Source organism: Sciurus vulgaris (assembly GCF_902686455.1).
Source record: "Sciurus vulgaris genome assembly, chromosome: 8".
Taxonomy (NCBI): Eukaryota; Metazoa; Chordata; class Mammalia; order Rodentia; family Sciuridae; genus Sciurus; species Sciurus vulgaris.
In genome coordinates this window covers 7,660,404-7,684,330 of record NC_136468.1, presented here as the reverse complement: position 1 = coordinate 7,684,330, position 23,927 = coordinate 7,660,404, and the positions used below count along the sequence as shown (strand labels likewise).

The window sequence follows — 23,927 nt, the reverse complement described above, 5'->3', positions numbered from 1 at the left end:
CAGGCACCATTTTCTCCTGGGATGCCCAATATATTTGCAGAATTAGCAGAAAACAGGCCCACGGTCCAGGGCCCTGCCTCGCTTGGGTCTTGAAGGCAGGCCGTCGCGCGGACCACTGACCTCGGGCGGAGCCGCCACATCGCTCTGAGGGCGGCGGTGGCTCCAGCCTGGAGTGGCCGCGGCCGGCCCCCGCGGGCGGGCAGGAGCTCAGAGGCCATTGGCTGGCGCGCCGGCTGCGGAGGGCGGGGAGCGCCGCCGAAGGGGACTGTTTGCTCCTACGGGCTGTAGATGGAGCTGTCCGGCCCCGGCGAGGGGGAAGGCGCCTGGAAAACGTTCTTCTTCTCCCTGGCCGGCCCGAGCGGGGAACAGCACTCCCAGGATGCAGTTTGTGTCAACACGGCCGCAGCCTCAGCAGCTGGGCATCCAGGGCCTGGGGCTGGACAGCGGGAGCTGGAGCTGGGCCCAGGCTCTGCCCCCGGAGGAGGTCTGCCACCAGGAGCCGGCGCTGCGCGGGGAAATGGCCGAGGGAATGCCGCCCATGCAGGTGGGTGAGCCCCGGGCGCCATGGCCGCGCCTGCCGTGGGGGCGGGGCGGCCGGGCCTCCAGCCTCGCGGCGCCCGTCCTGCCCGCCGGACGCGGCCCGGGCGGCGGGAGGCGCAGCGGCCCGCCGCGGCCCCGGCGCAGGCCCCGAGCGGCAGGCCGTGCCGCGCGGCTGCGAGCCGCTGTCCCGCCGGCGCGCGCTCCGGCCCTGCGCCCGCGGCGCTGCGGGGCCCGCCGCCCTGCCCGGGACCTGGCGCCCGCGACCCTGCGCGCGGCGGCCGAGGGCTGGCGGGCAGGCCTGCTGCCCGGCCGCAGGGCGAGCGCCTCCTCGGTGCCCACACCGCAGCCAGTTTGACGACGAGATTGCAAAATGTTTCAACGCCATCTCTTTCCAAGTATAACGAGCCATCCACTTTTCCTCGGCACCGGGTGTGATCCGGGGAAGGGACCGTGGGGAGGTGACTGGGTTGTCTTGGGGCGGCGAACTTGGCTGCACGTTGGAATCGCACGAGCAGCTCTTAGACCACTGACGCCGCCCAAGCTGCGTCCCAGAACGGTTAGCTCCGAGGTCCTGGGGGCGAGAGGGCCGCCGGTCATTCTTTAGGCTCATGCATGATCTCAGGTGCGACGTTTGAGAACCAGCGCCTCAGTTTGGGCATAGAACCCAGGGAAGAGGTTCTGAGGCCTGAGCACCTCCCCAGAGGGGTCTGTGGCCCGCCCTGCGCTGGCGGCTGCAGAGGCTCCTCTGCTCCCACCTGGGCCTCAGCAGGTCAGAAGGAGCCAGCCAGGAGCTGCTGTGTACTCTGATCAGTTTTCAGCTTCGGGTCTTCAGACCTGCCAAACTTCCACTGTCAGCCCAGACCCTCTTCTTTGGCTAGGCCGAGTGCAGCCTCCCCCAGCCCTGTGGATGGCTTTAATGGAAAGGTAGTCCCCTTACCCAGCAGGGCCAGGCATCCCCAGGGTCCTGCTCGCCTCTCTCCCATGGGGAGGAATTCTCAGGACACTGTGGGGGACATCCCAAGAGTACCTGGCATGCTTGTCACTGGCCTGTCCAGCCCACCTCAAAGCCAAAGCCCTCCACTTTCCCAGCTGGAGGGCCTCTTCACAGCAACAGGGAGAACAGAAAGCGACACCTCCTTCTGTCCCATGCAGGAGGAATTGGTTTTCAGCCTGTGGAGCCCTGAGTGCTAGCACAGTATGTCACTGGTTCCCAGATCCCCAATGAACAGTGACCACCCTCCACTCTCCTTTCTTGACATAGGGCTTGGCTCCCAACCTGCACCCACTGACCTTACTCTTGGGGTGAGGATTCTGTGCAGAAAGATGATGGGGAAGATCCCAGGCCACGGGGCACCCCGTTTTCAAGAAGCAGGGGGGTGGGGACAGAGCTTTTCCCCTTAGCCCTTGTGGAGGGTGAGGGATGGCCCCTCCTCTTGAATGAGGAATGTGACATTTTTTAGTTAATCTGTTTTCATACAACGTATTTATGGAAAACAGTTGTATATGGAAAAGGAAAAAACAAACAAAAAACCAGTAACCCCTGCTTGTTTGTCCTCTAGCTTGGGTGCTCTGGTGACTCCCTGGGCTGTAACCCTAGTAGAAATGGTGGCAAAAGCAAAAGACCTGAAGTGTTGGCATTACCTGTAGCACCCACACGTGTGCCTGTTGGCAGTGCCAGGCAGTACTGTGGAATGACCAGCTGCTTCTCCGTACCTCAGTTTCATCATCTGTAAAGTAGAGATAATCATTCTTGCCCTAACCTGCTGAGAGATTGCTGGGAAGATTAGCTTCAGACAATTTACATGAAAATCTTACCCTGCAACAAAAAACATGAGGCAAATAGGAAGTTTATCATTAAATCTGACCCATAAAGTAAACAGCTGCTCTATTCAGAGAGAGGGTCTGTGACATTTTAGGCAGGGGTCCACAGCCTTGACTTGCTAAGTGTCAAAGTAGGTGCACTAGGGGCCAGGCTGACTCCCCCAGGCAGGAGACAGGCGAGGGTTTAGGTGGATGTCAGATAACCGCTCTCACTTTTGCTGGGAACATTAATGAGCACACTGGCTGGGAGTAGGGCTTGGCAGAAAAAAGACAATCTGTAGCATTTGATTAGTTGTCCCCTGTTCTCAGGCCACTTTCCCCCCTCACACATATTCTCATCCTGGACTGTCACCTTTTCCCTCTGCACACAGGCTCAAGAATGGGACATGGATGCCCGGCGACCAATGCCTTTTCAGTTCCCACCCTTCCCAGATAGGGCGCCTGTCTTCCCTGACCGCATGATGCGGGAGCCCCAGTTGCCCACAGCAGAGATCTCACTCTGGACCGTGGTGGCTGCCATTCAGGCCGTGGAGAGAAAGGTGGACGCCCAAGCCAGTCAGCTGCTGAACCTGGAGGGGCGCACGGGGACAGCCGAGAAGAAGCTGGCCGACTGTGAGAAGACGGCCGTGGAGTTCGGCAACCATATGGAGAGCAAGTGGGCTGTGCTGGGGACCCTGCTGCAGGAGTATGGGCTGCTGCAGCGGCGGCTGGAAAACCTGGAGAACCTGCTGCGCAACAGGAACTTCTGGGTCCTGCGGCTGCCACCCGGCAGCAAGGGGGAGGCGCCCAAGGTAAGTGGTGGGCCAGGGGCAGGGCTGGAGGTGAGCAACTGTGCCGAGAACAAAACCCCTGGTTGTACTTGTCCGGCCTCGCAGACTGCCCTGGCTGCCTGCTGTCTCATTCTGTCCTCGTAAACTGTCTCCCCTTAGCCTAGCCTTGAATGCCCCTCCTGCAGCCCCGTGCAGCGGTTCCTTCCGTCTGCTTGTCTCGGAGCCTTGTCTCATTACTGCTGCCCTCCCTGAGTTCCTGGCTGTCCGCAGAGACCTGCCGCTCTTCACTACTTGGTTTTTGCACTTGACACTGACAGTGACTATTGGTCATTGACTGTCTTTGTACCTGCTTGTCCGAATCATGGCTGGAGACAGTCCCCAAACCACAGTGAATGGAGTCACTTTCAAGTCTTGATTGCTAACCTCAGGGGGGCCCTTCTTGGGCTCGGAATCACTTCTGTCCTGTCGGCTGTCCTGTTCTCCTGGCTTGTCAGCACTGCACTGTCAAATTGACGCCCTGCTCTCTCTTTCTCCGAGAGTCTGGAGTCACTCAAAAGGGGCTTCCATGGGCAGCCACGCGTCCTTCCACCTGCTGTCTCAGTGCCCGTAGACACTGCCACTGCGGCTTGGTGTCCATCCCCCATCCCCTCATCCAGGAGGCTCCCCAGCATCTGTGCCGTCTCCGTGGGCAGCTCCCGCCTCTCTCCAGGTCTCCACACCAGCACTTGAACGTTCTGTATCCCGCCTGTCTCAAGAACCAAAACCTCCTGGACCCTGAGTCTTCCTCCACTCTGCACCTCATTTTCTGTTCTCCTGGAGAGCGGAACCCTTTAGAAGAGTCGTGTACACTTGTTATCTCCTATTCTCTCACCTCCATTTTCGTCTCCCCACCTTTCTGTTAGAGACTCTTTAAACATATACAAAAGCAGATAGACTAGCATGATGGAAGCCTATGTACCTATCATTGGCTTCCACGGTCATTAGTCCTGACTAATCTCATTTCTTCTGAATGCCTACTCACTTCCTTGCTCCTTTTTAATTTTGAAACAAATGCCAGATGTCAATCACTTTGTTCATAAATATATCAGTATTAATTCTGAAAGATAATGACTCTTTAAAAATAAATATATCTCATATAAATGCATTCTATTGTCATGTACAACTAATTAGAACAAATAAAATAAAAAATTAAAATAAATAAATAAAGTAAATAAGTAAATAAATATGCCAGTCAGGTGCAGTGGCACTTGCTTGTAATCCCAGCAACTCAGGAGACCAAGGCAGGAGGATCAGAAATTTGAGGCCAACCTCAGCAAATAGCAAGGCCCTGGGCAACTTAGAGAGACCCTATCTCAAAATTTTAAAAATAAAGTAAGAAAGAAAAAGAACTGGAGATATGTCTCAGTGGTAAAGTGCACCTGAGTTCAGTCCTTAGTACGAATAAATAAATAAGTAAACAAGTAAGCCACAATGAAGCCCACGCTCTAAAATTAAAATGCACTAATAAAAATAAATAACCTTCATGTTATCACCACTGGCACAGGAGAAACCTCACCCTCCTCCAGTGTCCTGCTGGTGTCCAGATTTTCAATTCATCATTCCTTCCTTCCTTTCTGTTTTCTTTCTTTCTTTCTTTTTTTTAAATAAGAATTTAAATACGGGCTGCACATTGTCTTTTTTAACCTCTAGATTCCTCCTTTGTCTCCTGTTTTTCCCTGCACTGTGTCTGTGGAAGGAGCCGGGCCTCAGTCCCGTCTAGAGTTCCACGTTCTGGGTTCTGCTGACAGCATCCCTCCTGGTCCCACTGAGCATGTTCCTCTATTCTCAGCGTTCCAGTAAATTGGAAATTGGATGATCCTCTCTGGAACCCACTCTGATCAGGCTTTGGTTCCCACCTTCTGTCCCCTTGGTCTTACCCAGGCCCTCACAAGGTCCGTGGCGTTAAAGCCCCTGGTCGAATCATCTTCACCCCGCTGGCTCCATCAGCAGCGTGTGCGGGTGACCGCTCCATCCTTGAAGTGCCTTTCACCCGGCTTCCAGGACGCCTCGCTGCTCCTTCTCTGCCTGCTCTGCTGGGTGTGCTTCCATTTCTTACTGTACGCGGTGGTCTTGGACTCATCACGGCCTTTTGCTCTTATTTACAATCACTTCCTCATGACTTCATCCAGTCCCGTGGTTTTAAATGCAAGATGTGTGTTGTCAACTCCCAAACACATTCTGTCCCCTCTACTCTCTGTCCTGTCCAGACTTCTTGAATGCCAGACTCATGTTCCTGCCTGTAAATTCAGCATCTCCATTTGGAGAGAATTATCTTAGACTTAATATAACCAAGTTGAATTCTGGGTCTCCTGCTTGAAGCCTGTTCTGCTCAAAGTCATCTGTGCTTCCACTGATGACAGTTCCACCTTTCACTCAGACCCGAGCCTTGGAGTGCCACTTGCCTCCTCTCTCTCACTGTCCAGGATACACCAGCGTGCCCGCACCTCACCCCCTCACCTCCTGATTGTCGCTGCAGCCTCCTGACTGATCCCCTGGTCTCCATCCTTGCCCCTCTCCCACACACTCTGTTCTCAACAGAGCAGCCAGAGTGATTCCTTTAAAATGTCAATCAGTCACAAATGCCTCAACTTTCCAGTGGCTTCCCATCTTATTCAGAATCAAGTGTGAGTTCTATTTGTTCCCCACCTACTGACCTCACCCCGCTGCTCTCCCTGTTGCACCCTGGCCCCTGACAGTTCTCCAGCTTCACGCACGTACCCCCATCTCAGAGACATTCCACTGAGAAGCTCCTTCACTGAACACCTCCTGGCCATCGGCGAGGCTTCCCCTCAAACTCCCCGCTTCCTCCGGGGGTCTGCTCAGCCATCACTTTATCATGGACCCTCCCCTGGTTGTAGCCACCCTGTGAGAAGAACCAAATCCCTCCTGCCCCCGTTTGCCTGTCCCTGCCCTCCTCTTCTCCTACGCACTCACACCATCAGCATCTTAAATGTTTACATCTTTTTTGGCTTCCTGGTTGGCTTTCCCCACCCAGAAATAAATTCTCTGATTCTAGCTCTTTGTCCTTATGTTTGTCACAGCACCTGGCTTAGAGTTTGTGTGCCAAAAGTCATAGCCCTCCAGCTGGGGAGCTAACAGCTCCCTGGAAGGGACCTGGTCTTACCTGTCTTTGTATGTGGTGAGGTGACCAACCCATCAACTTGGCTAGAGTTGCCCTTGGACATTTGTTTATCAAGGCTTCACATGCTGGATTGTAACCGGGACTTTGTTTCCTGTACAACATGAGTATGATTTTGCATATGTGGCTTGTCTATCACAGTCAGCATCTTCTCACCTCCTGCCCTCTACTCCTGTCTGTACCACGTGTCTTAACTGAGCGTAGCACTCCATGTGTTCTCTGTGTTGGGCTAAGCCTGGGGGTCTCAACTGCTGTGTGCCCCTGAATGATGTTGGAGTGGTTATGGGGTGTGCAATCAGAGGACTTGGTTTGAGTCTTGACTGTGCCACTTCTGGTTTTCCTACTCTTGGTGAAGTATGTGTTTTCGTGGTCTCTTAGCCTCCTCAATTCCTCTCTAAAGAATGAAGTCTGAACAGTTAAATAAATTCTTAACTAATCGCTGTGAGCCTCACTGTTAACCATCTGTAGCAGGAAGACACTACTGTGCTCGCTTCATGGAGTTGTGAGGATTCATCGATTTCGTTTATGGAAAAACATTTTATAGGCCCTTGTTAGTTACCTATTGTTATGCAATAACTGTAGCAACCTAAAAAACAGTTATCATCTTGGAGTTTCTGTTTGTCAGGAATTCAAAATCAGCTTAGTTGGAACCTTCTGGATCATTCCCTTGGAGTTACAGTCTGGTTACTGACCGGGGATGTGGTCATCTGAAGGCTTGACTGTGGCTGGAGGGTCTACTTCCAAGACTCATCTGGACTCACTCACCTGGCTGTCACAGGTCCCTCACCATGTGGACCTCCACTAGGACTTCTTGAGCATCCTCACAACATGTCCACACCCATGCCCCCTCTCAGGAGAGAGAGCCCAGGATGAAACTGCAGTGTCTTTTCTGACCAGTTGTAGAAGTTGTGTAGCATTCCTTCTGCATATATTTGTTAGAAGTGAGTTACCAAGTCCTGCTCGTACTCAGGAGAAGAATTCAGCTCCACCTTTTGAAGGAACTATCAAAAATTTCCTGACATTCAAAAACCACCACAACTATAGAGCACCATGAAAATGTTAATGCATGTTGCTGGCCACAGTTACAGTTCATTGTGTGCTCTTGGCGTGCAAGATGCATTTTCTTTATCCGCTGGATTTAGGAAGGATGCTCTCTCAGACTCTTTGGGCCTGTCAGGTTCTGTTGTATCTGTTAATTGGTTCCTGGCTCATTCGTGGATAGTCTCTCCTGTCTAGATGGATCATAGGCTTCTGGCAGTCTCAGACCAGGCCTCAGACTTGGGCTATATCCTGTCAAAATAAAGGCATTAAAAAAAGTGATGCCTGTTCCCAGCTGTGAAAATTGGATTCTGAATTTTGATTCTCCAAAGAAATGGTAAAGTGAGTCAGAGGAGCTGGTGTGTTGGAAAAAATAGTGAACTTGGCTTTGGATACATTTAGTTTGAACTACTTAAAGACAATTAAATGGAGCTGCTTAGAAAACCAGTGGAAAAGTGGAGAAGCAGGGTGGGGTAAGGACAGAGCCTTGGTCCTGGGAGAAGGGGGGGAAACAGTAAAGAAGACATGAGCCATTTGGACAGCAGGCAACATTATTATGGGAACCAAGCAGGAAAAAAATTCTAAAAAGATGGTCTAACCTTCAAAGAGGTCTGAAAGAGTGAGGATTGCAGCAGTTGGTGGCTGATGGTCTTCCAGGCTGTGGTTTTAAAGAGTGGAGGACACAAGCAGAGTATGTCCCTTGGAACATCTCCAGTGAAAACTGAGAGTAGATTGACTAGGGGGAGCAGCGTTGAGTGAAGGTTCTCCTCAGGCTGGGCTGACCCTGAAGAGAAAGGCAGTGGGAGGGAGGAGCCAAACATGCAAAAGAGCTAAGGTGGTTTGTGCTAAGCCTCACAGGGGAAGGTGGAGGAGAAGTGAAGGGCACCTGTCAGCAGGTTGGTTTGGCAAGAAGGAGGGCAAGGAAGGAGCCTGCGGTCAAAGACAGGGGCAGATGCAGGAAGGCCAGAGAAGAAACTGAGGAGGAGTGGAAAGTTTGAAAAGAGCCTCCCACAGGGACATAGCAAGGTGTTAACAAGAGGCCACCAAAGACTTTTGGCAGCCGAAGACGTGTGGTGTGAATTCATGGTAGATGTTCTCTTCAGAATTTCATGAGTTTTATCTAGGGATGGGGACTTAAAATGAAGGAAGGGGGCTGTGTCAGTGCTAGTCTGGTTAAAAGTTCTAACCTGATTTTAAAGATGGATGCTGAGCCGTTGGTAGGGACAGGGCCACTGTGCATAGCTGTGCATATCACCTTTGCAGGAATTATGAGCGCTGGCTCAAGGGCTAACGTTTCTCAGTGGCATGTAGGTGCTGCCCCGTCACCAGTCTGTACCCAGTAGCTGTGCACCTGACTCTGCTGTCTTCTTCTAATTTGCACCAATGTGGCATACAGGCCAGCTTTGGCCCTGTCATCACAAGTATAAAGACTGATGGATGGGGACTAAGAATGGAGGAGAGCTGAGGGGCTGGATTTCAGAGTCAGCGTGAGAGGCTGGTGCAGCAGAGATGTGAAAGTGGCAGGCGGAAGCCTGTGTGGTCAGAGAGGGAAGTCCAGAGATTCAGATCACAGAGGTGAAACCAGTTCGAACAGCTTGGTCCAAGGTGAGGTCGAGCTGGTGAAGGCTGAGATGAGTACGGATGTGGCTCGTGGCCAAACTGCAGCCACGGCTCTATGTCGCAGAACAGAATACCTCGACTGGTAAGCGACTGCTGTGAGCCATGACAGGCCCCAGCGGAACTTCTTCATGCAAGACACGCCGAGACTCACAGCTTTCACACGTACGTGGCTTTGGATTCCACATGCTTTTTTGTGACACAAATGTAACTGTGTCCTCAGAGGTGACCTGACCTGAAATACAGGTTTCATTACAGGGTTTTACTGTCCTTGGGTCACCGATAGCCATTCTGAGACCCTCCCACACCTCTGTCATCCCGTATGCTGAGAGAGGCATGTTGATTTCAGCTTTGCCTTTAGGAATCCAGTTGATGTAGAAGTGAAATAACAAAGGACATGGCTAAATATTTGGAAAACCAGTGGGTGGGCAGAGTTGACCATCAAGGCTACTGGAAGCTCAAGAGGGTCCAGAGGAGAGAATTCCAACTCTGGAAGTGGGCTGTGTGGTCTGGATCCACAGACTGGGGTGCAGAGAGCACAGGCCAGCTCAGGGACTGGGCGGCTCCATACTGCACAGGAGAAGGGGAGCAGTGAGGAGTGCACAGGGCACAGGCTGACACCCTTATTGTCCCAGGTCCCCGTGACTTTCGTCGACATTGCTGTCTACTTCTCTGAGGACGAGTGGAAGAACCTGGACGAGTGGCAGAAGGAGCTCTACAACAACCTGGTTAAGGAGAACTACAAAACGCTGATGTCCCTGGGTAAGGAGGCCTCCTCTCTGCGTGGGTGAGCCTTCTGGAGGGGGCGTGTCAGCCTAACAGAAAGGAACGATTTGCTTCTAGTGCTAGGAACGTAGGACAGTTTATAACAGGACCAAAATAAAAAGCCTGGCCCTAGGGCCTCTCGCCGGAAATTCCCCCTGCACTAGTACTGTCGCAGAACAAAGGAAAACCTCCCATCTGCACCTCGCTGCACCCAATAGCCTGGGATGAGGCCTAGTTCCCGTGACGTCAGCTTTCAGAGGCCAGCTCTTTCTACACTAGCAGTCTGGGAATCTGTCGACTGGTCTTGCAGGTGCCTCCTAAGAGGGTACTTACCTTGCTACATGCCTGCACCCTGCAGAGGGGTGCTCAGGGGGAGGGGTGGCTAGCGGACAGCTCCCCCATTACCCTGAATTTGGGGTCACTGGCCAACTTCACACAGCCCTCCCTTCCCTTCCCTCTCACTTCCAGACTCGGAGGGCCCAGTGCCCAAGCCAGACGCTCCAGCCCCGGCAGAGCCCAGGGAGGAGCCTTGCGTGTGGGAGCAACGTCACCCCGAAGAGAGGGAGATCCCCGTGGATGCAGACACAGGTGAGGGCTGCTGAAGAGCGCACCAGGTCCAGGGGAGGGCAGGACAGGAGGCCGGGCCGCCTGCACACCAGACTGGGGCACTACCTTGTGGGCAAGAGGGAGTGTCTCTTGAATCCTCCAGGGGGCCAGTTCTGCTGTGGTTGAAATGTGGTGGTCACTTACAGGAGGAGGTCTCAGGGCCTGAAACCTCGCCGTGGACACTTGTCTTTTGGTTTGTCAAAGCTGTGTAGCTTTGGTCTCACAGGTAAGCTGCAGGGAGAGTCAAGGAAGGGTGTGGGCTTGTGACACCTCCAGGCCTGTGGGGAGCAGAGAGCCTAAGCCTGGGGCCCACCAGAGTTGCCCTGCCCTGGCTCCAGGCTAACCGGTGAAAGGGGAGTCTGCTCAGGAGGCCCAATTCTGCTCCTTGCCATTGTGGTCTGTGTTCTCACACCTCATTCTTGCCCAGACCTGCACCTCCTGTGCACACTTACCTTGTGATGCTCTTTCCTCACGCATCCAAGATCCTCAGGTCCTGGAGAAATCAGTGCCCTGAGAACCTTACCTGGCTGTGTTCACTGGGGCGGAAGGCACCAGGGTTCTAGTCTCAGCTGTGCCCCAGAGTCTGTCTCCAGGGCGTCAGCTCTCCAAGCAGCAGCGTTGACAGGGTAAAGTCTGGCCCTCAAGCCAGTCCTCTGCCTGACAGTATGAACACTCACCTCAGCCCTCTGTCCTCACTTTCTCAATGTTTTCTCACTCTCTCTTTTTTGAGATGATATCTCACTATGTTATACAGGTTGGACTTGAACTCATAATCCTCCTGCCTCAGCCTCCCTACTAGCCTGGATAACAGGTGTACACTACTATTCCCAGCTCTTTTGTCAAGATGTAATTTATGAGCAATAAAAATCATCCTTGTAAGGTATACAATTCAGTGGTTCATAGAGTGGTGCAGCCGTCACTACAGTCTAATTCCAGAATGTTTTCATCATGAGAATCCCCATACCCATTAGCAGCCACCCCCATTCCCCTTTGCCCCAGTGCTGGCAGCTGTGAATCTGCTCTGTCTCTGTGGATTTGCCTCTTGTGGCCGTTCCAGCTCAATGGCTCCTGCCCCCTCTTCATCAGCACTACAGATGTCTAAGATCCGCAGCTGGACTTACAGTCTCTAGTATTATGTGGTAGCTTTTTACATTTCAGGCACTATAATCTCCACATTTTCACTGAGTTATCAAACCGTCATGGTACTGAGAACAGGGACCACTTGCCTGTTTTGTAGAAGAAGCGGCAGACTGAAACCAAGAGAGGTGAAATGACTCATGCGCTGAGTTGGTGGCAGAGTTGAAACCAGGATCCCCATCTTCAGATTCCTCACCCAGTCTTTCTGTTGCTGGAGTGTCTCGTGCCAGAAGCTATTACATTGCACAGTAGAATACCAGAAGAGGAAACTGCCCTTTTGCCTTATCTTGGGTTCTACATAAAGGATGTATTGTCTTTTATGCTTGAAGATGCTGTGTCTGACCCACCCAGGATCCAGGCTTGGTTGTGCCTCTGCCCAGCCTGCCTGCTACTAACTAAACCATGTGTATGTATGATTTGCATGTGTGTATATATTTACATACATGCACACACACACAAACACACATGTGGATATCTGTTTCTGGCCACTTTAGTGAAAAGCAAGGACAAATGACTGCTATCCAGAGATCAAACATGTGGCCAAGTCTTGATCGATTACCCCACTTGCACAGTGGGGGGTTGTTTCCAGTCTCTCTAGCCTTCTTGCACCCCATTTTGCCGCTTGCCTGCCCCTTTTCTTGAATGTTGGTCACTTCTCTGCTGTGGGGACCTTGTGTTCCTCAGGATCCCTATGACTCCATCCAGAACCCAAGACCCCTTCTGTCACCTGCAAGTGCTCCTGACCCCAGACTGTACTGGTGACTGGTATACAGATAAACCGTGTGATTCTCCATCTACAGGAGCAGAACCCCTGGTGCCTGCACAGGATGCATCTTCCCAGGTGAAGCGAGAGGGAGCCCTGTGTGTCCGGGGCCAGCGGGGCCTGGAGGAAAGAGCCATCCCCACAGAATCCATCACTGGTGAGTGAGCCAGTAGCCGCCCAGCCCAAGATGAGAGTGGAGAGGGTGAGCGCACTTCAGGGCTCTGGGGTGTCTGCTGGGTGCCAGACTAGAGGCCGCACCAGCAATGAAGTCACTGCAGGCGCAGGACTGGGCCCTAGCAGGGTCTCTCTGGGACACTGACATGCACTGACCGTTCATGACTACGTCCAGGCTTTGCTTTTCTCTTTCCTCTCTTCTTAGTATTATTAGGTTTAAACTATCCCTTCCCCTTCCTTAAGAATAGTATCACCACTGGGCAAGGTGGCGCACACCCAAGATCCTGGTGATTCAGGAGGCTGAGGTAGGAGGATCATGAGTTCAAAGCCAGCCTCAGCAACTTAGTAAGGCCCTAAGCAACTTAGCCAGACCCTATCTCAAAATAAAAAATAAAAAGAACTGGGGATGTGGCTCAATGGCTGAGCACCCCTGGGTTCAATCCCCAGTACCAAAAAGCAAAAAACAAAAACAAAACAAAACAAAAAAGAACAAAGAATAGTATCACCACTGATGTACTAAGTGCAAAGCACTTTACTAGACTTGGTGGGGGCAGCATATAGAGGCCAGTAGGTCTACTCCTGACTCAGAAGAGCTTTCATTGTTTCCCGAGTAGCATGCGGGTGTTGGGGGAGTTGCTCATGTGTGGCGTTCCAGCCGGGCCCTGTAGCAGGTGTGTGTGTGAGTCGGAGTTTGGCAGGGCAGCAGAACCAACAGTGTATGTGTCTGTGTGTGTGTAAAGAGAGAGAGGTTGTTTTAAGGGATCGGCTCATGTGGTTGTGGAGGCCAGCAAGTCCACAGTTTCCTGGAGGCCTGGGAAGAGCAGATGCTGCAGCTTAAGTCTCAAGCCATCTGCTGAAGGTGTTCCTTTTCCTGGGCAAACTCCATCTGTTCTATCAGGGTCTTCAGGGTTGAATGAAGCCCACCCACATTATGGAGGATCATTTTCTTTATTGAGAGTGTCCTGACTTCAATGTTAATCTCATTCAAAGAGCATAGATGCATAAAAACATCTAGAATAATGTTTGGCCAAATATCTGGCCAACCCAGGTTGATACATTGAAGCAACCATCACAAGACAGGATCATATGCTGTGGTCCTTACTTGTCCATTTCTTAGAGCTCCACACCATGACCCCCTTAGGCAAAGCTGCAAACCCATAAGCAAGTGATAACAGCATCTAGGCATCAGGCAGTTCTGGAAAGCACCAGGTATTGCTCTCTTTAGAAAGACCTGTAAGAGCTAAGAAGGCAGTAAAGGGTAAATTGGATTTAATAGTGGAAGAAAGAGAATGTAGGATATTTTCTCTCATCTTAGAAAAGTCCTGTTCAAATGACTAAGATAAAAGACTTCCTGAAAAAGGTGGTTTTTCTGGGACGTACCCTCATGAAGATCCCTCCTCCCATGGTGGTCACAGCACTAGAGCGGGGACCTCGTTCTTGGATCACCTTAAAGTCACTGTTATGTCATTCCCCTATGGAATCTACTAGTTTGCAACTGCAGATACATTTACTGTGGCCAGAGTGACTTGACCCTTTTTAATTAGAATAATTTAGTTATATCCATGCCTGATTTTTATGGGATATGGATAATTGCATGAAATCAGAGATTTACTCAAAATACAAACTGGTGGTGATTTCATTTTGCTAACGCCTTTGCTACTCTTGTTCCCATGAGTAGACTCCCCCATCTCTGCCCAGGATCTCTTGTCCCGGATTAAGCAGGAAGAACCACAGTGTGTATGGGACCAGCAGGATTTGGCAGAGAGAGATATTCCCACGGACCCCAATTCAGGTGAGGAAAATGCCAGAATGAATATTGAGGTCAAAGAAATAATTTATTGTGTCAATGTAGTACCAATTTTTTTTTTTTTTTTTTTTTTTTTTTTTCTTTGTGGTGCTGAGAATTGAGCTCGGGGCCTCATGCACGCTAGGCAAGTACTTTACCACTGGGCTGCATCTTTAGCCTACCACCAAGTTTTGAAAAAGCTTCAAAAAACTGGGTATATTTCTGTGTCCAAGAGAAAATAGCATATTTTCTGGAATTTCTTTTGAGTGAATATTAAATTAGATGTCTCCCAGGACACTTCTGGGAAGGGTCCAGCATTCAGGAGGCCTAACAGAACCAGACGCAGGCTCACCAGCGGGGATCTGTATGCACTTGTGTATGTTGGCAGAGCTGGGGAGTTCCACTGTTTTCCCTTCTGGAAGCTCTGACACCAAAGTCTCGCCCCAGCCCCCAGAAGAGAGGATGAGAAGCAAAGTGTAAGGGTCCTTATAATTTTTCAACTTGTCAAGGGAGAAATTAAAGGGACTCAGTGTAGATGGTGAAACAGAAGCTCCCAGGTAAAGAGTCCTCTGGCTTCATGTGTCTTGTCAGTAGCTCTGACTGCTGGTTCTGCATCATTAATTTCTTTTTTTGGGGGTGCTGGGGATCGAACCCAGGGCCCTGTGCTTACAAAGCAAGCACTCTACCAACTGAGCTACCTCCCCAGCCCCTGCATCATTAATTTCTGAATCAGACCAATCAGAGCCCAGCTGTCCTCTGGCCTGACCTGGCCCCATAATCACTCAGTGGACAGTTGGAAATCCTGGGTTCCAGTCTGACTCTGCTGCTGCCCAGGCTTTGGGATGAACATCCTCCTCTCTGGCAGCTTTGAAATGTATAGCAGTAAGTGAGACCTATGTAGGAAGTCTTGAGAGGGCAAGAAGAACCCCATAAATACAACACAGATGCCCAAGCCGCCACCTTCCACACGGCCAAAGCCTCTGTATGCAGTGGTCTTCCTTCCTTCGGTGGGATACCCGCTGGAAGTGAACGAAGTCTAATGAACCTTCTTTCCTGACAATAGAGTCTCTCATCTCGGCACATGACATTTTGTCCTGGATCAAGCAGGAGGAGCAGCCATACCCTTGGGGTCCACGAGACACAATGGAAGGAGAGCTTGGACTGGACTCTGGCCCCAGTGAGTGATGCGCCCCCACCAGGACCCCTGGGTGTTTTGACTAGGGTGGCTTGCCTCAGCCTACCCCTTCTGGGGTGATATGTTGGTGGCAGCCTTTCAGAGACAGGAGGAACTCTCAGGATGGGAGAGAACAGTGCCTGCCCTTGGTTGAAATGGGATTTAGAGCAGAACTCTTCGTACCTGATGTCATGGTGGGATGACACGGAATGCCAGGAGACTGACCATGAGCACAAGAGGGAGCAACAGCAGCCCCCTCCCCAACCCAACCCCCCTCCTAGCTCTGGCCTTGAAGGCACAAGACCAGCTACTCATCAGGCCCTGCCAGGAGCTTCTGCCCCAGCCCTTGTCCTGGCCGCTACCTTCTGATTCTTCAAGGTTGGCTATGAGCTCATGGGCATGGAGAAGCCTTTCCTTGGAAGCATATGGGGTGGGGATAGATCTAGGAAGGCCCTGGAGAGCTTGCCAGGCTTTGCAAATGACCAGTCCATTTTCCTACTTTGGTTTGGATATGACAGCCCACAGCATGGTTTGCCTTGTGCTATTTATCTTCGGGAGGCCTTTGAGTCCGGCATCAGAGAGACAGGAGTATCTGGAAATGTCTTCTCTATGCTAGTCACTAGAGTCCCTATCAGGTCCTTTCCCCTTTCTTCCAAAGGGAGCCTGCCTCCTGCTTATTAACATTGAAATTAGAAACTAGTATCTATCTGTCTTCTTCTTTTTTTTTTTTTTGAGGTTTAAAGCCAACCTAGTGAGGTGGTTTCCAGGGACAGTTGGAAGGACTCTTAGAATTATGTGGAAGAGTCTTCTGGATGGGGGTTAGAGGGGGAGAGAGTGGTGGGTGAGACCTGTCTCTGCCAGCCTTCTTCCCCAGCCCTGCCCAGGCAAGAGGAGGGACCATGTCCTGCTTGACTATACAGTCAGACCACCACCTAAGTGGACATTGGAATTTAGTAAAAGAGATTTCCGATTTTATCTATTAGCAAGTTTGTAGTGAGTCTCTACTCTCAGCCAGTTAGTGTAAGACAGGATAAAACTCTAACTCACCCAAAGTTAATGTGCAAAGCAGGTGTTCTAGATGGGACTTTGGAGCCCAGTGACTACTGTGTACTTCCAGAAGGAGTGATTGCCAGCCTGGAGCTGGGCCGCCTTGTCCAGGTGTCTACACCCACAGAAGGTGCTTTGGAAGCAGCCCCTTGAGCTCAGCCCACAGTGAGCTCAGTGTCTGGGGCTACAATCGTCTCTAGTTTCTGCTTATTTAAGAGTGTTTCCTTAGTGCCTACTCTGGGCTGTGCCCGGTCTCAGCATGAGAGCAAGCAGGTCAGAAGGCTTTTCCTTTTGTGGAAAGGGGATGGACAATAAGCAAGCTAGTGAGCAGCCAGGACAAAGCCAGGGTGTGACGATGCCATGAGGGCGACAGGCCAGGAAAACAGGAGGAAGGGACACAGCGGGGCTGGGACAGAGTCCTCAGGAAAGGCCTCCCATGGGAGTGAGAGCTGAGTGTGCTCAGGATCCTGAGAAGGGGCTGACCATGGACAGTCAGCAAGAGTAGACCCTGTGAGGGAGCAGGGCAGAGGCCACAGAGGCTTTAGGACTGAGGGTGGGAAGGCAGGCAGAACCTATGGCCCACTTATGAGTTTGGATTGTATTCTAGTAAGAAAGGAGACTAGCAGAGGGTTTTCAGCAAGATCGTGACAGGATTTGGTTTTCAGCTTCACAAGATCAATTTGGGCATGGTCTGGGGGTGGGCGAGGATTGTACGGAAGCTGAGGAAACGAGGAGGCGTTTTTGGGGGCCGGTAACTCTGCTATAGCTCTGGTGAAGAGATGGTGGTTGGCCAGAGTTGGCCCAGTAGCAGTGCACATGGGGGAGAAGCCTTTGGAGCCATGAATGACGGCTGCATGTGGGGTAAGGACCCCAGAATGACTTTGAGCCTGGCCTGAGGAGGTAGGTGAATGCAGTGCCGCCTGCTGAAGCGTGGAGCCCTGGTGAACAGCCACGTAGCGGTCAACTGACTGTCCCAGTTGGGATCTATTGGGTTTTGAGGTGACATCCAGTGGCAGTGTCCAGAAGAAGAGCATGGGAGTCTGGAGGTCAAGAGAAAGCTTGGGGCTGGATCAATTTGGGAGCTGTAGCTGCAGTGACTTCACACTAGCCTGATGGAGTTGGGCCATGCTTCACGGGTTGAGGCCACCATCCTGCACAACACTGCCCTCCCTTCAGGTACCAGCCACCAGCATGGGGATCCCAGGCCACCCTCACTTCTGACCAGTTAGCTACAAATTCTGGGTTCCTGGGCTGGGGAGATAGCTCAGTTGGTAGAGTGCTTGCCTTGCAAGCACAAGGCCCTGGGTTCAATCACCAGCACCGCAAAAAAAAAAAAAAAAAAAAAAATTCTGGGTTCCCACTCGCCCCCTGGTTCAGACATGTGCTATAAAGCCTCAAAATTCTGAAGCTCGCCACATTTATAATTGTGATGTTATTACAGCCAAAAGGTTCAAATCAGACCCAGCCCAAAGGAAGACTCCTAAGTCTAGGTCTGGGAGGGTCCTAACCATGAAGTTCCCCTTGTCTGCTTCCTGTGGAGTCAGGATATGTCACCTTTCCAGGACACTGATGTGTAACAGCATGCAGAGTGTCACCCACCAGGGAAGTGCCCCTGAGCTTCAGTGCCCACAGTGCTTTGGGGATTTTGTGTAACCATGATAGACTGGGTCACTGACCAAGAGGTTCAACTCAATCTCCAGCCCTCCTCCTCTCCCTGGAGAGTGTGCTGGAAGCCCCAACCCTCTTATCACGTGGTAGATCTTTCTGGCATGGCCAACCCCATCCTGAGTCATCTTATTAACGTCAACTCTTTGGAGGCCCATGAGTCACCTCATCATCAACACTCCATCAGAGTCCACCATGAGCAACAAAAACACAGGAAATTCCAAGGATTTAGAGACTGGTCTAGGAACTATGGACAAAGGCAGTCAAATTATTACACATGGGCTGTTTTAAGCCCGAGGACTGTGTGAGTTCCGGGAATACTGTTGACAAAGAATGAAAGAAATCCCAGTCGGAGCCTGGTAAAGACCCGAAGAGCATGCCCCTGCCAAGGCTGGGGAGGAGCAGGGAGGAAGGGGCTGACTGTGTCACACGGCAGGACAGGTTGGATGTGCACCACAGGGGGGCAAGTTGGAGATGTTGTTGACCTTGACAGTATTGTTTCATTGGAGTGATGGGGACACATGCCCGACTCTAATTGTCAGAAAGGAGGACAGGAAGTGAAGAAGTGATAAAATCAAGTTTAGGTAACTCGGGATGAATGTGGCTATGAAATGACAGGTATCTGGCCCAGGGCACAGGGGGTCCCAGCAGGGGGTCTAAGTTGGGGGATAATTAGACCATTGTTCTAATGTGAACTGCCTTCAAGAGTAAAGAAGCAAACTTTTCAAACCTCTTTGGCCAGAACTCGATCACATGCTTATATCTGAATTAATGACTAGCAGGAAATCAAGGAGAAGCCCTCTTGGCCTTGCCTGAGGGGCCACTGTTGGAGAAGGAGGTGTTGTGACATAATTGTGGCAGGAAGGAAAAGCAGACCCCACTAGAAAGAAAAGCCAGGATGGTGCTGCGTGAGGTCCTCTTGTGAGAGTTCTGCAGTCCCAGAAATGGGGTTCCCCAGGGAAGCACCCTGGGAGAAGAGCAAACGTACCAAGTGTTTGCCATGGAGGGATTGAGCGGGACAGCCGAGTGAGGTGAGGTACAGAGAACCAAGTCTGGGAGTGTGGAACGTGGCAAGACCGTGAGAACTGGACTCCTGCTCATGCTGAGTGTGAAGGATTAGTCAGAGTAGGAATGCCCTAGGTTGGCTTCCATGGGCAGCATCCCCAGAGGTCAATGCACACATAGTTTCCTTGCCACATCTTGGGAAAGGCACCTGTGGAGGAATAAAGAGTAGCCAAGCAGCATAGAGGGAGCAGCAAAGATCATGCAGTTGCACGGGGCCACAGCCATTCCCACAGAATGCCCAGGAGCTGGCGTGAACTTTCCTGAGACATCCTGAATTGAGACGAGCAAAATTTATTTTGGCTTCTGGCCCTGGCCAGTGTCCCATGGAGATTGTCTACATGGCTGGGATGGGGGGGTGGTGGTGAACTGGGCCTGACCTGTCACGGGCATTAAGAGCCTACCTTGGGCATACACCAGTGAGTGTGGAGAGTGGGGTGGAAACATTGCAGATGCAGTCTGGGAGGCAGGCTTCAGCTGGGGCCTGGGCAGAAATGGGAGCTCAGAAAGGGACACCAGGAAGAGGCGGGAGTGGATCCAACTTCTTCACATTCTTCCACAAGCTGCCCCTAGGTGGTGGATGGGGCTCCTGCAAGCAGGAGCCAGAGATTGGGGAGGAGACAGAAGTGGAGGCACAAGAAGACACCTAAATAGAAGGAACATTTGGGTACCTTCTGGGTTGGGCGCTAAGATCACAGTCCTCAGGGTTTTGACTTTGTCTCCCACTGATCCCCAAGGCAGTGGAAAGCGGGGGCCTAGTGGCCTGGAGACTCTAGCATGTAAGGAAAAGCAGCAGGCTGTGTAGGTGACCTCCAAGTGTTGTCATTAGGCCAAGATGGGACTCACCCCCACCCAGCTGCCAGGCCATGTGCACCACTATAAATCCATCTGGGCTATAATCCTAATTCCTGGATTCTATTCCTTTAGACCTCTAGACTGATTTTTACTTTGGAAAGTTCTGGCAAGCTCTTTTCCTACCATTGAGAGAATCTCCAGAGATAAATTTTAACATTGTCAATCAGATTGCAATTAAGTCTAATTATTTCAAGGCAGTGTACCTTCCAAGGTGGCTTTTGAATTGCAGGCCCCTACCCCTTAGCCTCAGCATCCTGGAGGGCTTTCCTGCCCCTGCTCTGCCACCTGCCTGGCTGCTTCTAGTGCATCCCAGCACAGTGACTTCAGCAGGTGGAGGGCCATATAGTCAGTCTATCATCTGCCCAATCCCTTCATTTTTTTAGAGAAAGTGAGGCCCAGAGAGCCAGTGACCTGGTCCCTTTCCCAGGAGCAATGTGTGTGGTCCCAAGTGAGAGCACTGTTAGTAAGTCACTTCTTCCTGTCTCCCCCCAGGTGACAGCCTGTTGCTGGTGAAGAACCCACCCCAGGCCCCTGCTCAGCCCCAGCCCCAGCCCCAGTCTCAGCCTCACCAGCAGAGCCTGCCTCCATTGGCAGTGCCTGAGAACCCTGGTGGCCCCGGGAACCGAGGGCTGCTGGATGAGGGTTTTCCAGCACTCCCCGGGGATCGCACCGTGGGCGAGGCGCAGCCAGGTGGGGAAGGCAGTGCAGGCAGCGGTGGCGGAGGTGGTGGTGGTGGTGGTGGTGGCGGCGGCGGTGGTGGCGGTGGCGGCGGTGGTGGTGGCGGAGGCGGCGGCGGCGGCGGCGGCACTGGTGGTGGCACTGGAGCAGGCGGTGGCTGCGGCAGCTGCTGCCCCGGCGGTCTGCGGCGGAGCCTCCTGGCACACGGTGCGCGCAGCAAACCCTACTCGTGCCCCGAGTGCGGCAAGAGTTTCGGCGTGCGCAAGAGCCTCATCATCCACCACCGCAGCCACACCAAGGAGCGGCCCTACGAATGCGCCGAGTGTGAGAAGAGCTTCAACTGCCACTCGGGCCTCATCCGCCACCAGATGACGCACCGAGGTGAGCGGCCCTACAAATGCTCCGAGTGCGAGAAGACCTACAGCCGCAAGGAGCACCTGCAGAACCACCAGCGGCTGCACACGGGCGAGCGGCCGTTCCAGTGCGCGCTCTGCGGGAAGAGCTTCATCCGCAAGCAGAACCTGCTCAAGCACCAGCGCATCCACACGGGCGAGCGGCCCTACACATGCGGCGAGTGCGGGAAGAGCTTCCGCTACAAGGAGTCACTCAAGGACCACCTGCGTGTGCACAGTGGCGGCCCGAGCCTTAATGCCCCTCGGCCGCTCCAGGCACCACCGGAGCGAGACTAGGGCTGGGCTGCGGGGCAGGGGAGGGCCAGAAAGGAGCCGAGGGCGGCGGGGCTCCTGTGGACCTACCATCCTGCCCCATCCTTCTGGTGCACCTTCCCGCCCTCTTCTCACCACCTGCTGGAAATCGGGCACAGAAATTGCACTCCAGACAGGGTTCCCCTGAGGGTTGGACAGGGGTACCCTAGGCCTGTCCAGCCAGAATGGACAGCCCACCTCATCTCACAGGGTGGACCCAGCCGCCCGGGAAGATGCCAGAGGGACAGCAAGGAGGCTGGAGTTGTTGGACACACTTGGACCACCTAGTGTGCCCATTGGCCACTGAGGCCGCAGATTGTGATCAGGGGAAGTGACCAGGGAGTCTCAAATAAGGAAATGTGGTCCTAAGGTTAGGAGATGCCCAGAAAAGGCAGCGAAGGTGCACTGGTGAGCTGAGGGATGTGCTAAGGGTAACCTCCTCACGATGACAACACTGCCTCGCGTTTGAATAGCGCTTTATACTTTTTTAAAAGTGTTTTCTATCCGTTATCTATTTTCACCCTTAGCCTATCCCTCTGATAGGTGGGGTAGGATTTTCCTGACGTGGTAACTGAGGAAAGTGAAACACAGGTGAGATGGTTTACCCAAGATCACATGAGAAGAGCGTGGTGGAGCCGCACAAGGGCTCCGGCCCAGCGCAGTGTCCCCACCACACACACACTGCCTACCTCCGTCCTCTGAGACCACTCTGGCTGGCCTTCCTAGTCTCTTTCCTCCCCTTGACACCCCCTTCCCTCAAATTAAAAACATCAGGGGCCAACTCTTGGGTTACTGGGGATGGGGGACAGACTGGCTACAAAATTGCCCAGATTTGTGCTCTGGAAGGACGCCTGGGCAGTAGCGCATTCACCCCCAGCCTGTCCTTCCCACCTCCAGTCCCTCAATTGGGTGCAGCAGCAGCAGCTTTTCACTACGCAGCGAGGCCTGGCCCTCCAGAGACAGCGGTGCTCTGGGTCAGACCTCCCCTGATGATTTTTTACTCCAGTTCAACAGGGGAGAGGGAGAGGCCTTTGCTGCCACAACCACCAAGGAATGAGTCTCTGCCCAGGAGGGCTGCACAAGTGGGTGCTAAGTCCGAGCCTCAGTCTCTTTCCTGCCCTGGGCCTCCCAATTGGTGCTATCTGTTACCTGACCATGCTCATGGACATGGACACAGACTACTATGCTCCGCCCTGCAGGCGCCTTGGGAAGCGCGCAAAGGACTCCCTTACGTGTTGGTGCATCACTCCGTGGCTCTGGGCACCATGGCCCCAGGGGTCACAGTCTCCATTTCAGCGTCTTGCATGGCCAGGCACTGGGGTGGGGTGGCATGCCCCAGGACCCTTGTTTGTGTCAAAAAAATGGCTTTTCCTGCTCCTCCCATGGATCCCGCTTCTCTCCCAGCCACGGGAGCGCGCTGTGGGCGGCCAGCACTGTGGGTGTGTGCCGCACCACCTTTGTGAGCGCTCTGCTTCCGCCCTTCCGCTCATCTGCGCTCCTCTGCTTTCCTCAGATCCCTTTTTGCCGTGCAAAGGGAATTGTCGAAATTAAATAAAAGGTATCCAGATTGCAGACTGCATGTTACAAAGCTGAAGGGTTCTGCGTGGCGTCCTGTAGTAAAGCCTCTGTGCCCTGGAATCCAATTAATTGGGATTTTTTTTTTTTTTTTTTCATTCTGCTTTTTTAAGGAGGTGAATCTTAGGGAAAAAAAGTTGGGATGAGAAGTTAAACATATAGATGAGTTTCAGAGGAGAGCTGGTAGAGCAGAAGGGGACCCTCTGATCTGAGCATCCGCTGAGAGGGGATGATACACTACTTTTCAAAAGCATATGCAGAAAATTAATATTTTCAGAATCATGGAAAATAAGATCCGATTTTTTGGACCATTTGAAGCACGAGAAAGGGGGAGAAATCACTACTGAGATACAGGTTTAAAGTATCTGAGCACATAGCTTGAGTCTAGTCCCTTTATTTTACACACCAGGCGCTGATTCCCAAAGAGGTTTAGTGACTGAGCTAGTCAAGTCAAGACCCAGTTTCCTGAAGCTTACTTTGGTGGGTCCTCCTGCACCGAGTGCCATGGATGGCAGCACAGGCACAGAAAGCCTAATAGTAAGTTTTATCCCCAGGACCAACTGAAGAAGATAGTGCTTAGGAAGCTGGACTCTCTTGGCACCTGCTACTCAAGGTTCTTCTGTGTCCTTCCAGGCCTGTGTATTTTCCCAGACACTTGATTACTTCCTCATCTCTGGATATGTTTTCTGAACTTTCTGTCCCTGGCAGCCTGGAGAGTTCCAAACAGGGGCATCTGGATTGCAACATTCCTTTGTATTGCCATCAGACTACTGGGTACAGGCAGGTCCTGCAAAGGCCAGTGTTAGAAGGAGTGCACAGAGGTGCAAGGCAGGCCGAAGTGGATGGCCAGCTCAGCAGAGTTGGTGCTTTTGGCCTCATCCCCTAATTCTTTTGCACTGGGAGTTGAACCCGGGGCGTTTTACCACTGAAACACATCTCCAGCTCTTTCTGTTTTTTATTTTCAGACAGGAT

General features: G+C 52.3%; 1 protein-coding gene across 1 annotated transcript; it reads left to right on the top strand.

The window, feature by feature from the left end:
• Positions 1 to 234: 234 nt before the first annotated feature.
• ZNF282 (zinc finger protein 282) lies at positions 235 to 22,963 on the top strand. Its single transcript, XM_079149318.1, has 8 exons — positions 235 to 544; positions 2,733 to 3,152; positions 9,600 to 9,726; positions 10,198 to 10,317; positions 12,273 to 12,392; positions 14,088 to 14,201; positions 15,259 to 15,372; positions 20,491 to 22,963. The coding sequence occupies exons 1-8, from the start codon at positions 380 to 382 to the stop codon at positions 21,363 to 21,365; spliced, it is 2,055 nt and encodes a 684-aa protein (XP_079005444.1). The 5' UTR covers positions 235 to 379; the 3' UTR covers positions 21,366 to 22,963.
• The last annotated feature ends 964 nt before the right edge of the window (positions 22,964 to 23,927 follow it).

What these genes read in the sequence shown, in the direction of transcription:
- ZNF282 (XM_079149318.1), top strand. Translation starts at nt 380, where the DNA reads ATGCAGTTTGTGTCAACACGGCCGCAGCCTCAGCAGCTGGGCATCCAG. An exon ending in CAAAACGCTGATGTCCCTGG is followed by an intron (nt 9,727 to 10,197) that starts GTAAGGAGGCCT and finishes TCTCACTTCCAG; the next exon opens with ACTCGGAGGGCCCAGTGCCC. An exon ending in TGGACTGGACTCTGGCCCCA is followed by an intron (nt 15,373 to 20,490) that starts GTGAGTGATGCG and finishes GTCTCCCCCCAG; the next exon opens with GTGACAGCCTGTTGCTGGTG.